Below are 14,403 nucleotides of genomic sequence, written 5' to 3' on the forward strand. Positions count from 1 at the left end.
GTGACATTATTGGGGGAGGGGGGGGGCAATGATGGAACAAGCATTCCCCCTCAAAATGTTGGTGCCCCCCCCCAAATGATATTTACTATGTCAAAAAAAAGAGAAGAAAAAAAGAACCATAGGTAGGAAGATACACAACTTTTTGTCTTCTACTGACTATAATTTAGTTATGTTTATGTCTAAAAATTCTCTTGATTTGAAGCTGGTGTAATGATGTATGGTGAAAATGCAAGGCTTCAGGAGGCTTCCCCCTTGAACCCACGCAGACATTGATTTGTGGTGTGTGCTCAGTTCTGCCTGCATTCTGGGCTACCTCCAAATGTTGCTCTCATTTTGCTATGCCCCTACCCCCCCCACCCCTAAACTTCCAATTGTCTGACAACACCACTGACTGTATGTAATAGTCACATCTCTCCAACTTAGTAATGTCCACTGCATTCACAAAGAATGCAGTGACTATGCTGATACTTTGTGGTGACCAATTATAACATTATTTTAGCACATCAATCTGAGATTCCAAAGCATACTGTACCTAACCACATAGTGCTCTCTAAGGTCTACTACTAGTACTCGGCTACATTCACTTTTGAAGGTCGTTAATATTGCCACAAGTGTGCTAAGTAAAGTGAAATTGTCACAACAATGGGAAAGATGCATTAATGCTGCTAAATTTTGGAGAAACTACTGAGCATCGTTAATTAAAAGTTGCAAGAATACTTGTTTACGTACACAATATGTACTGGTAAGAGCCTTGCTTTAGGTTACTTAGGCTAATGTATGTACATATATCTGTGAATATTCTGGCCTGACTTTAGAATCCGTACCATATGAATGTGCAAGCTTACTTCGAATCGGCCGAAGAACAACTGTATAATCCGGCTGAACCAATATTCTACGTAGCATAACAGTAATGGTACTGTCACGAACAAACTGTAACCGTTTCTTAGACCTAGGCCTACACTCAAGTGTGATGTAGGCCTATGCTACTGTACCGTAGGCCTAGTTTGAGAACATGGACGCTTACTGCTTACCTTTGTGTATAGCGTGAGTATAGGTCGATCGGAGGAGATTGATCTCGAACATAATATTTGTGGGCTCACAGCCCCTTTCATCGAACTATGTATTCTAGTTAGCTGGCGAAACATCTTCTTGGAAGACGGAAATTACCGTTCTTGACTCAGCGTAGACCCAACAACGGGCAAGCTAGCAACAGTTATACTACTAGTAGTAGCAGTACTAACCACTGACCTCTACCGGTTCTCACTCAATCTTTGGGGTTGAGTGAGAACCGACCTCTACCACCAACTGGTAAACATATTGCGCAATCATTCCGACAATCGGGAGTTCTTCACTTAAATGCATGGAACGCGAAATATCAGTTGCTAAACGTTTCGTAATGCTATTTTATATCTCAATGCAGGTTGCATTGGTCTGTTAAAACTACAACGATGGAAGTAATTTCCTTTCGAGGTAGTACTTCTATGACCAAATGATTAATTAATAAAAGTGAGACCAAAATGTTGTTTTCATGTGAAACTTTATTTCGTTTTTTCTTGTCACAAAAGAGAAAAATGTTAAATCTTTATATTTGCATAGAACTAATAACATATTCGGACACAATGTGATGAGCTTCAAATAAATTTATTCATAATCATATTAAGCTAATCAACTTTTATAATATTTCGTATGATTGTTGTTATTGTATTTATACATATAAAAAGCACTGTTGGTGTAATCAGTATAAATACCGTAATATATATTAAATGTAGGTTAACGTGCTCACAAAGTATCCGGACGATCCATATTGTTAACAATAAATGCATCATAACACTGTAATATCTAAATTGGTCAAACTCTCGAGAAAAAAAAAAGAGCAACTGTTCTATGGTTTATTTGGAAATTTCACACAAATTTCGGTGCAGATATATAACCTAGAGATTTTGTTTTCTTCAGAGCGTTTTGTACACAATATGAACATCTGTATGCAGTAATATACTTGATAGTCGATATAAGAAAGTTTTCTCTAATCCGACCTGGACTACTACAGAAAAATTACCCCACTATACTTGCAAGAGTGAGGAGAGAAAAAGCTGCAATATAAAGGTCAGGAGCTAGGTCAAAGTTTTTATGAAACACGAGAAAAGATGATGATTATTATTTCACAGTTCAGATCCGTTGAAAGGAGGCGGGGTGAGAACGGTGAGGAATTGTCAGGAAACTGGGACCTGGGGAATCGTTACACTTTTATTGTTGTTTTAATACATGACTTCGGGAATACGTCTCTGCGATTGTTTCCCGGTCAAATTTCATATCCACAACACGGGGTTCGTCAACATTTCAATTTGCCGCATATACTCTTTACAAATCACACAAGAACGGTATCAGAGAATTGTCTTTGGTAGTCCTTTGCTGATCACCTACGTGGATCCTTCAGGATCATGATAAACCCTCAGAGTTGAGGATGATCCGGCGGGCCTAACCCTGCCGGTAAACCACATAGTCCAGCTAGGTTATGTCTATGTTATAGCTGACCAGACTGACTCTTGGCTGTTTCTGTTTCTGACACGACACCTTTCTCTTCTTTACCTTACGTGAACTTCGCACTGCTAAAAGGATTAGAATACTACCTGACACGGTATAAGACACAGCAGCTAAGATGAAAGCTAAACTGTATGATCCCGTTGCGTCATAGATAGCCCCTGTATAGGAGAAACAAAAATGTAACAGCTTAAAATTGAACCTCGTCATTGATATACAGGTTCTAAACTTTAATCCAAATATTTAGATTTCCGTTCTCATCGTTAGGAAATGACTATTAAAAAAAAAAAAAAAATCTGGACAAAATGTTTCTTTCCGCAGTATCAATATAGTCAAATTATTGAGCATTTACTTTGGTTTAAAATTTATTCCAAATATAGGGATAAGTAAAGTCATATGATCGCTTCCTTGATGTTTTACAAGAGATTTAGTACCGCCCTGTTTGTACAACATATTGCAGGAGGGTGTTTTATTATATTTTTTTTACAATAATCCCCACCTTCGTTATTCCTAATTTAATGGTTCAATTAAATCAGTTGAAAAATGCAGTATTTTTATTTAGGCATTATGTCTACACAATCGTTGTATTTGATTTCCGACATTCATGGCATATGCACGCAGAATGTAATGGATCACTTAAATCAGTTGACTATTGTAGCATTTTTATGCTGGCATTATGTCTAGACAATCGTCCCCCCCCCCCGACAATTCACAGCATACATAACCTATCACATTACCATATACATTTTAGTTCTATACCGTACAGCAGTGTGCATTGTATGCCGTCCATGCCTGCATATATGGTAACTAGTCAACGGACAAAGTTCTCGCTTCGCAATTTGATAGTAATTTTGGTTATTGTAATTAATTAAAGGTTTCATCATTAAATGTTTTGGTTCACATTATAGGCATACCACTACACGCTTCCCTTACGCACAAGCCAGCGTATTGTCAGGGTCATTATGTATTTAAGTATTGCGCGTTCATGTAGAGGTATTTCATGGAGGACACAAGTTTTACTGAGCCGACGCAAACGTTTTAAGATGTTGCGTCCCGTGGACGCAAGTTTTATAATCCCAGTAACAATACTGCCTATACCATATATAGCAACTTCTAGAATTGTTATTGGTACACAATGTAATTTCAAACTTGCATATAAGTCAAAATACTAAATAAATACAGTGAGGTCAGTTTGCAGGGATGTCAAAGGTGAATTGTACTACCTAGATGGTGTGATATAACATGAGCATATACGGTACGTGATGAAAAACACTTTTGAATGAATAGCACTCTTCTTTAGGGTATTGGGTGGGTGGGGGGGGGGGGGTTCCTTTGTATACTTTGGTTCAGTATTAACAACAACATTTTAAGAACGTTGTGCTAACAACGAAATAATGTTGTGTAAAGCTTTGTGAAAACGTTATCCTGCTATTCTTGCGACTCAACATTTAACGTTTTAGTAACATTATTCATAACGTTAACATAACATTGGTTCAAATATTTTCCTGATATTTTAATAACAAGTTTGTGTTTGCTGGTTACATGCCTAAGAGTCCGTTTAATATGGATATCACGAATGTGCTTGCCCACTGCATTTACATGCCTGAGGATCTGTCCGTTACTAACTATTGTATCAATCGAGAGCGTTGCCGGGACAGTCTCTGATTTGCAGTATGGGCATACAGGCAAATAGATACGGGAAAATCGCTTTGTGAAAAGAGAAAGATACACTAGGCTGTTCATACTAGGGTCTTAACAAGACTAGGTTACCATCGGCGTTCTTCGAGTATTTTGCAACTGTCGGACCGAGGATCATGAAAAATGCCTTGTGCATGTGCAGAAGAATCATGTCTCAGTTTAAAACGTTTTTAGCGTAAAGGGTAAATTTTTTTCGTGTAGATATCATGTACATAACAGAAATTAAAACGAAAAAATATCGCTACTGGAAAAAGGACAACACGGCTTCGAACTTCGCTCATCGCCCACAAGACCACCTACGGGTATGATAAATTGAGAAATGCTTTCTCGCAAATGCCTCCACATGATCTTTCCTCGGCGACCCACATGCAGACCCACACGGATCGAGACATGTCAACAGCCGGTGATATGGATTGATATATTTAGACTCATACAGCGAAGATTATTAAAGGTGTAGCGGATTCTGAGATTAAGGGAAGTATCAACCAGAACAAGCAAAACAGATAAGCCCCCCCCCCCAAAAAAAAACACGAAAAATCAACAACAAAACAAAACAAAACCCAGACAAAAATGATTCAAAAAAGGAGAAAGAACAAAACACATTGGTTCAATGATTATCCTGATAGCTGGATCCGTTAATGAGATATCAATATTTTATATCAGTTTGTTTTGAAAAGTAAATTTTATAATACGTTGCAATGATAAAGTAGATTTCTTACACAGGGGATTTGGAGCTATTGTTTTTCAGTAGTAGTAATAGTAGTAGTAGTAGTTTGTAACAAAGTATTTAAAGTGCTTATTGGAATTCAATGATGATGGATATTGAGTAAAATGAATATTAGTGAAATATGCTTATATCGTAAAATACATCACGTTGGAACAGCGATAAACCCAAATGGAACTAACACAACCAATCTTTCAAACCAGAGCTTTCTTAAAGTGCTGGGCAATCTTTAAAAGACTGGTGTGGTTCTTTCAAAGGTAAACGATATATCTATTTTATTTAAAGATAGCAAACAATATCCGAAACTGGTCAAAAATGTCAAGACCAAGCTGTATCTTTAGATTCTGTTTATACTTTTATGTTTAATGTAAGCATGTATTGTATACATGACTAACATTTATGTCATACAATATACAGGTAATGATAGAAAACAAACTCAGTATCGTAGAAACAACTAATGGAAATAAGGAGATCCTACCAAAGAATATTAACAGATATAAATGAATAAAGACAAACACCATTGAGACACCAGTTACTCTGTAATGTCATATCTAGACTTGCTCAAGTCGTCAATCCAATATGTATGATAGAGCATTTACAGCAACGTTATCTCCCAAACAAATTAAGCTACATTGTTTCAGGCTATGGTGTAGTTATATATTATCCTATCGTAGGCCTAAGGGTTGGTGTTAACGGTTGGAACATCCCTTCTTTTAATGTTCAGTATAGAACGATACTCAGATGTTTTTTATGATTATTTTTTATATTTTTTATTGTCAACTTTAATGAGGGTAGTCCTGCTCAATGCAGAAGCACTGCTTTCCAGAGGAGCCTTCAATACAAAATACATATACAATATAATGCAGTAGAAAAACGGTAAACATCCAAAAGCACAAAAAGAACGGCAAAAAGATAGACAAACAATTATCAGACATCTATAAACAAAATATATAAGTTTTCACATGGCGTTTAAAAATATTAACAGTTGGCAAGCATTTCAAATTTGGGGGAAGACTGTTCCACGACCTGCCTCCAGAAAAATTAAAGGACCTTTTACCATTCCCAGGTATAACAGGAGCAGGTAAAACATTATTGTAGTAGCTAGATCTAGTTCTGTAAGAATGGCTATCTCTCAGTAGAATAGTATTACCAGTAAGGTAATCTGGAGCCAGGCCGTGGACACATACATATATACATTAGAATATTCCTGAAATATAATGCACGTTGGCGGATAATTTATATTAAAAAAAAACTTAGCAAAATAACATTGACGAAAATATGTACTACCTGCTGGAAGCGAACCAGTTGTATAGCCACAACCTTGACAGTACATGACCAGAGTTACTACGTAATCAGCATATTGTGAGCCAAGGAGATTGACCGCCGTATGCCAGCTCAGTACAACGGTCATACTGCGACAAAATCCCATTACTATGTACGAAACAGAGTAAAAAGATCTCGGTTATAGAAACAGCAAGGAGAAGTGTGGATCACTTTGCATCTGCCTTATAATATGAACCAATATGATGCCAGTATTAATGTGTAGTTTAAGTCATTTTTATCGTGCCCATCACGAATTATGAAGATTGATGATTTTGAAGGTTGAACAATGGAATTGTACGCTACCGTTAACCGAGACTAATATGTGAACAAATGTAAAGGGTACAGACCGGTGTAATAGAGGTTATGGAACGTGTGGTGATTGGATTGGGTGGGGTGGTTTTGGAATGAGTGGGATTGGAGAAGGGTTGGGATGGAAGCGGGTAGGGGTTTTGGGGATGATTCATGTGTAGGATGGGGGGGGGTAGGGATTGTTTCTTAGCTGACGAGGACATCCTGGGGTTACGTAATTGTTAACGAATGTTAAGATTATTTTGTATCTTTCTCGTTACCCTGATTGGGATTTCAGCAATGACAGTATTTCGGGGGGGGGGGGGGGATGAAGTGGGAGTGAGTGGACTTGCGATGGGTTTTCCCTTGTTTCGCCACTGTTTGCTGCCAACACTTACCGCATGATAAGACGAGTAAAGGTCCAATAGTTGTAACGAATGAGAACATCGTTGATACCGCGGCCATGAGTAGGGCAGACCCAAGCATGACGTATATGGGTCGACAACCAATGTTTCCGCCAATCACACAGAGAAATATTCTTGAGAGGACATCAGAAATGTTGGCGGTGGTTGTTAGTAACCAGATATCATTCAACGTCAAGGTATGCAGGCTCTCAAAGAAACTCACCTGTGTGAAAAAATATATTTATATATATATGTATATATATATGTATATATATATATATATATATATATATATATATATATATATATATATATATATATATATATATATATATATATATATATATATATATATATAACCATCCAAAGGTTTCATAATTTATACCTCACCAGAGCTTCCATTCAATAATCTTATCGACCATGAAATTTCAAGTAAAGTCACCAAATATAGCCTGAGAGACTGGACACGAAAATCAAACAACGTGACCCACTCTTAACCCCAGTTCCCCTTACATCGAGGTTGTTACCGTATGGTCATGACAACGTTATGTCAAGTGGTAATCAATTGAAAGAGTGCATATATATTTCAAATGTTGGCCCGGTCTGAGCTCAATTCTACTTCTTCTCAACTCGTGTATAACTTATAAGAAAGTTCATTGCACTGTTGCATGTTTTCATCAGGTTAATTATAACTTGCACGGTATGTATGCTATAGTTTACTTCTCATCAATAAACAAAATCGACTTGATAGAACAGTCGTTTTAATTGTTACATAACATGATCACAGGTAGTACGTAGCTATACAACGGTTTACATCATGAATTCGGAATTGTCGCTGATGTGAAACTAATTCTCATTGTAGCCTAGGCAACAAAAGAAGAAACAATAGAGCTTAGAACACGTGATTCCCCCACCACCCCCACCACCCCACACCAATATATTCTTGATGATGCTGTTCTATACCAAGAAATCCATGTTGCTTGAAACGGCCGTGATATAAACACAATTTAATAGAATTCCAGCTACTTCTATTCCGCGGTATACTATTGTTCCGATGCCAGTAGCCTACATATAAGCTTCTTTTAGCGTACATTGCTTGCAAGAAACGTTCACTTGATTTGAGGGCTAAGAACGTAAATTGTGTGTGTAGGCGGGAGCGCAAACAATAAAGAATGGATTAAACTTTCAAAGTGCGATGGCGTGACATAAAGATGTCGTTTTTGGAATAACATGTCACCAACATCAATTTCAACGAAAACAGCTGCATTGAGACGGAGATCTCTATAGAAGAAGGAGGCCTGGTAACAACCCTCTGTAACTCTATATTTAACAAAACAATATATAAGGACTTTTGCCCCTTTAAAAACTTATATAACCAGGCTGACCTTTGAAATCATACCCAAATAAACTTGACGGGCCGTTACATCGTGCCACAGCTGGACACTGCAGTGGTAACAAACTAAAAGTATGTCTTGGTTTGGTACTAGTTTAATTGTCGCTAGCCAGTTGGCATCAGCATGAAGGTCATATCCATAGACTACTGCTGGGATTATATGTATTAAAACGTTCTTGTATTTCTATAAAAGAATCAATGTGAAAGGTCAAGTATAGCAACCTTTGATAAAACTGAACTAGTTCGCCGACGAAGAGTTTTAGAAGTAATAGACCGCGTCCATGTTCATATAATGTCCGTACTACTTCCTCTATTCATACCACATACGTACAGTGGCGGAGCTAAGGGTATTGGTCAGGAGGGGCGAGAATGGTCTGTAGGGGCGCTTTCGACGCTATCTAAGCGGAGCGCCACCACAGGTTGGCGCGTAGCTTACAGAAATTTTTTGAGTAAAGATAATCCCTAGATCGCCGGAAATGACCCTTTCCGGGCCTGGCTAATTTGCAGATAAACGAAGAATAAATAGGTGTCATCGCCAAATTACACCAACAAAATGTGAATATGTCAATAGGTAGATGAGAGCGCAATAAAAAAGTCAATAATCGCGAATAAGTAAAAAGTGGCAAAGAGCTGAAAAGGGCGCCAGCAGTCCATTTGAGTCCGTCAGGGGGGCATCCGCCCCCCTGACTGTATGGACGCTCCGTCACTGCATACGTAGGTGTTCCTAAATTAGTTCATGTCCGAACTTTGTTCCCCCACTGTATTCAGGAATAAGATGTTTCAACAGTGGCCTAAAGTTGTACTAGGCATAGAAGTGTCTATTCAGACCAGCGAAGACAAACAGAAACTCATTTTGGGCGCAGAACCTTCTGTAGAACCAGAAGGCCTCTTGGCCTTTTTGGATAAGATCGTGTGTAGCATTATGTTCCCCTTCTAGGGGAATCGTGATGTACACCTGACTATGATCAAACAGGCACAGTCTCGATGGAAGGGGACCGGGGTTGAGAGCGGATCCGCCATTGGTAGTTTGGTTTTACGTGCCCAGGCTCTTTCTTGGATGACGTTTCTAAACAATTACCAGGAGGAAACTAACCTCTTACCATGGACGAAAGTCGGGCACCCATGCATGCTATATAATATCGGCGGTATAATAGAACGGTTATCGCTCGTTACCGGAATGGTGACGGACGCGTTAAGATAGAAGTTATACTTGTACCAAATCTATGCATTGAGTTAAAAAAAATCAACGCTTTCTACCCTCCTCCTCCTCCTCCTCTTCCTCCTCCTCCTCCTCCTCCTCCTCCTCCTCCTCCTCCTCCTCCTCCTCCCCTCCTCCCCTCCTCCTCCCCCCTCCCCTCCTCCCCAAAAGTAGAAGAAGTAATCATGGTTATAGCATGGAGCTATAAACGAGAGCTCCATGGTTATAGTAATAATAATACTAATTCAAAATCAACACATATATGTAAAGTTAAAATCGTTCAAACACATGTATACTTACAAAGTTCATTTGGTAAATGGATAAGGCAAAAAACATAAAGAAGTATGCCACCGAGATACACCAGGTATCCAATAATTTGACGAATGTTTTTAACTTCTCAGAGACTCTTGGTTGTGAAAGGATCCGCCGAGAAATTTCGTACAGTGTTTTCTTATTCCTCTCCGGTTTTTCGCATTCGTCACCAGGACCATGGTTTCCCTCTTCCATGACAAAGGCGGGGTTATTGTGACCATTTTCGGGAGGTTTTTCATCCGAGATTGTTTCATTTGATTCCAAATTGGGTTTTTTGTCCATAGTCGATTTCTGAACTGGTGTTTTTGTCTCTCTGTCATAAAAAATCAGAGTCAATGGCAGCATTGTTACAATCATGGCGGCGATATATCGCATGGTAACTCTCCAACCTTGCGTCACTAAAAGACTTTGGACCAAGCCATTCCCGATTGCTGCTCCTGTAAGATATACAAATTTAGTAGGAAACTTCACGTCATTTGTTCCTAAACCCCCCCTTCCCCATCTCCCCCCCCCCCAAAAAAAAGGAAAGAAAAGAAGGAATTTCCGTTAATATTTTAAATAGCTTAAAAACACAATAACACAAAATAAACACAATCTGACTGATATAACTATTGCCGCATTATGAATGTATATGTGACCACACTGTGACGGTATTTTGCGTCGATGATAAGATGAACTCAACACTCAATATAATATATCGTGCTGTAAGTGCATAAGATAATTAAGAAAAAAAGAAGCTTTTTGCCTGATTAATGATGAATATATTCGAACTATTTTGGTGATATATGCATTTTAATTTCCTCTGTATCGTTTCTGAGATAACAACATTTGATGTTGAAATGTGTTGTACAAAAAGTAAACTTGAAGCAAACAGGTGTGACGTCATAGATATACACTGACAAATGTATTTGATTTTGTTTATTTTTTTTCTCTTGAATAAACATACTATTTCCTGCATTCAATAATATGAATACATCAACATATGAATAAACTGAAGTCATTTCGGATATTGATAACTTCACATGCACTTTAAGGAGAACTGGAAATCTGCCCAATCCGAGATCATAACAAGGATGTTTGATGCCCGTGCGCGACTATGAAATCACACCTGTTTGTTTCAATTTCAACTATAACAGATGGCACAACCTGTGAAAAACTCAACTATTAATATCTGACGAAATCATATGGGAATTTCATGCAAATATCACCAGGATGTTTTTAATATAATTTCTCTCTAGACTATTCTTTTATTTGTTTATTTATCCTTTTATTGATTTATTTTTGTTTTCGATTTGATGAATGTGATTATGTATACCTGCATACGGTCCAATCATTGTAAGTGCGATAATTCTCTGGCACGTGCTTCCACTGTATAGGTTGTAGAACATGCGCAGTGTACTGTGAAGGACCAGACAGTTCCCAAAGCCGTTGGCCAATCCAAACGTTAAATAGAGTACGGGAGCTACTTTAGCCAAAGATGACATCAAATATGAGAGAGAGGATATAATTATCCCCAAGGAGGCGACGGCTTTTATCCCCAGGTGCATCTCCAAAATGGCGGAGATAGGAGAGAGAAGCATTGTGGTACTCCACATTATCGAACCAAGCCATCCTATGGGGAGAAATGAAATAATAAATACAGGTACAGGTAGTTCAATATATATATATATATATATATATATATATATATATTATATATATATATATTTATATATATTTATATATATATATATATATATATATATAAATAATAAATACAGGTAGTTCAATATATATATGTATATGTATATATATATATATATATATATATATATATATATATATATATATATATATATATATATATATATATATATTTAAACAGTGCACATGCAGATAAGAACATAATACCTGTTTCAACAGCAGTGGCGTTGAGGTCCCTCTGTAACTCTACAAAAAAGAAAATGAACCATACTTGAGGAGCGTAGACGGCAGCAAAAATAACGAAAGCAACAAAGGCAACAAGCCATCCATTGCCCACCAACATTCTTAATATCCACACATTGTCGCTTGGTCTACTGTTATCCAGGGCCATGGCGCCTCTGGCAAAACTATCCACTGTAGCGCCGTCCAGAAACGATTGTTATAATCTCCTTCGATACGGTCTTGTGTTAACATTCCATTGAAGTTTGAGCTTCAAATAACTTTATCGTATAAGCCTGTACTTTTTTAAGAAAGTTTTGTGCTTTTTTCAGAAAATTCACTCGAGATAGAGCCTGGAAACGAACACCAAATAACTTGATTTTCTATCAAGCCCAGTCCTCCTACGTCGTAGTAGCTAGTATATTCTCGAGAGTGTGTGTGTGCGTGTGTGGAATATGTGTTTGCTATGTATTATTAGAGCGTCCGTTTGACCCTTGATAACCAGAGGAATTACTTCTGTAGTACCAGCCGAACCAGCTGAACATATTAAGGTCTATTACAATTATATGAAGTCTGCATATGCTCGTATTGGTATTCATAACGATTAACAACATGTGACGAAGTACATGGGGAAACGATAGAGTTTAACTATCGTGTTGTGTCGTGAAGGTTAAATAACGGGAAACTTCGACCAGTCCATCCAGGTCATAACCAGGATTAATCACCGCAACAGTTTGAGAATCATTACTCCCAGAGCTACGGTAGGCCTACTATGCTTGGAAGTAACCTCTCCTGCAAATGATTGCGCACTTTTTCTTACAATACTGTGATGTCACCTTGTTTCCAGTTTGAACTAGCTGCAAACTGGTTATCATTGCAATACTATGTCATGGTGTTGTCTATGTATAAGTCTATGTATAACGGTTTCCGTGATGGTTCAAAAAGGAATAATATATGACATCAGATATAGCCTGACGTTTAACGACATCAGCCCGATTCCTATATGCAAATAAGACTAGTTGTTACTATGTACATGTCGTATGCCCCAGAATAATGGATGGTTGTTATAGTACTTTTTGTCAGCAAACAAAGCGGTTCTTTGAATGCTGAATGCCAGCAACCAATGCAGCTAGTAGAACGTCAGCAACCAAGGTTGTTTACATGTATTATGTAAGCAATCAAGACAGTTTTCTTGAATGTTGAATGTCAGCAATCAAAGTGGTTCCTTTAATATGGCATATCAGCAAACAAGATACGGCTCCTTGCATGTTACATGTCAGCAATCAAGGTGGTTCCTTCAATTTAATGCAATTTGTTCGATTTAATTTCAATTAATCATTTGTAACAATCAAGCATTACAGAGTGAAATAATGTTAACAACATATAATAGTGAGAACATCAATACTGATATTAAATAATATAATACTAGGTATTAAAACACCAGAGTATAACATACTGTAGAAAGATAATAGAATGGTTGAGGAGAGTACTAATAAAGTTTAACAAGAAAACTGGTGGGATAGAAGTCCCTGGAGAGTAAGGAAAACAGGTAAACGAAAGAGAGGAAGGAGTAAGAACTGACAAACAGACAGCCAAGGACATCCCACCCGATCCAGGGTGTCAAAAGCTTTCGAGAGACCAAGGAAAGTGTTATTGACGAAATTGAACTTTTCTCGAAAGCGATGGAAAGAGTATGGGTGAGAAAGAGGAGGTCAGGAGAAGTAAGTTTTCCCGGAGGAAAACCAATCCGACCATTTAATAACGTTGCATGCATGTCAACATATCAAATTGGTTTCCTTAATGTTGCAAGTCACGGACCATTCTTCGTGTACCATACACTTTATGCCAATTATGACTATGCTGCAATTATGACCACCAAAATGGCAAGTTCCGGTACGGGCATCCTTTCTTTCACTAACGACTATATGTGATTTGTTAGACAGGTGGACTTTACCCAGCAGGAATTCACCATTAAGGGAGCAGTTCAAAACGGTCACTTACACTTGTTGTTTTGGCCTAAGCTCAGTTACGGAACGCCATATGTATCTAAAATGTCCAAAACAATATAAGTATGTATACAATAACAATAAGCAAATGTAATAAAAATGCCGAAACTCAAATAGGTGTGTCCAAAAAATATAGGAGCATGTCGAAAATATTAAAAGAGTGTCGAAAAATAATACAAGAGGGTGAACATTTTGGCGTTTTAAAATTACGCCATATGTTGCAAAATATCCAAACTACTATAATCATGTCCAAATTAATATTGACATTTTTTTTATACTTATGGCATTCTGTACTCAGTTATGTGTTTCGCAGCTGGGAAAGTTGAGAGACGAATATTGGGCATCGTCAATGACTGACTGATGGACGTTAGGTATTCAGTCAGCAGGTATAGACGACCACTGCAGGAGTCTGAGCTTAAATTAATGAGAGTTGAGAGACGGATGTTGTGCATCGTCAATGACTGCTGGCTGATGGACGTTAGGTATTCAGTCAGCAGGGATAGATGACCACTGAGACTGAGCTTAAATTACTGAGAGTTAAGAGACGGATGTTGTGCATCTTCAATGACTGCTGGCTGATGGACGTTAATTCTGCAGTTAGCAGGGATATATAACCA

At 37.9% G+C, this 14,403-nt stretch overlaps 1 protein-coding gene across 1 annotated transcript; it reads right to left on the reverse strand.

The window, feature by feature from the left end:
- Window positions 1–1,538: 1,538 nt before the first annotated feature.
- Window positions 1,539–12,219, reverse strand: LOC139978487 (monocarboxylate transporter 8-like). Its single transcript, XM_071988766.1, has 6 exons — window positions 11,769–12,219; window positions 11,194–11,490; window positions 9,867–10,315; window positions 6,970–7,198; window positions 6,248–6,391; window positions 1,539–2,699 (listed from the first exon to the last, which is right to left on the reverse strand). The coding sequence occupies exons 1-6, from the start codon at window positions 11,950–11,952 to the stop codon at window positions 2,506–2,508; spliced, it is 1,497 nt and encodes a 498-aa protein (XP_071844867.1). The 5' UTR covers window positions 11,953–12,219; the 3' UTR covers window positions 1,539–2,505.
- Window positions 12,220–14,403: the final 2,184 nt, after the last annotated feature.

Source organism: Apostichopus japonicus, chromosome 13 (genome assembly GCF_037975245.1).
Source record: "Apostichopus japonicus isolate 1M-3 chromosome 13, ASM3797524v1, whole genome shotgun sequence".
NCBI classification, from domain to species: Eukaryota; Metazoa; Echinodermata; class Holothuroidea; order Aspidochirotida; family Stichopodidae; genus Apostichopus; species Apostichopus japonicus.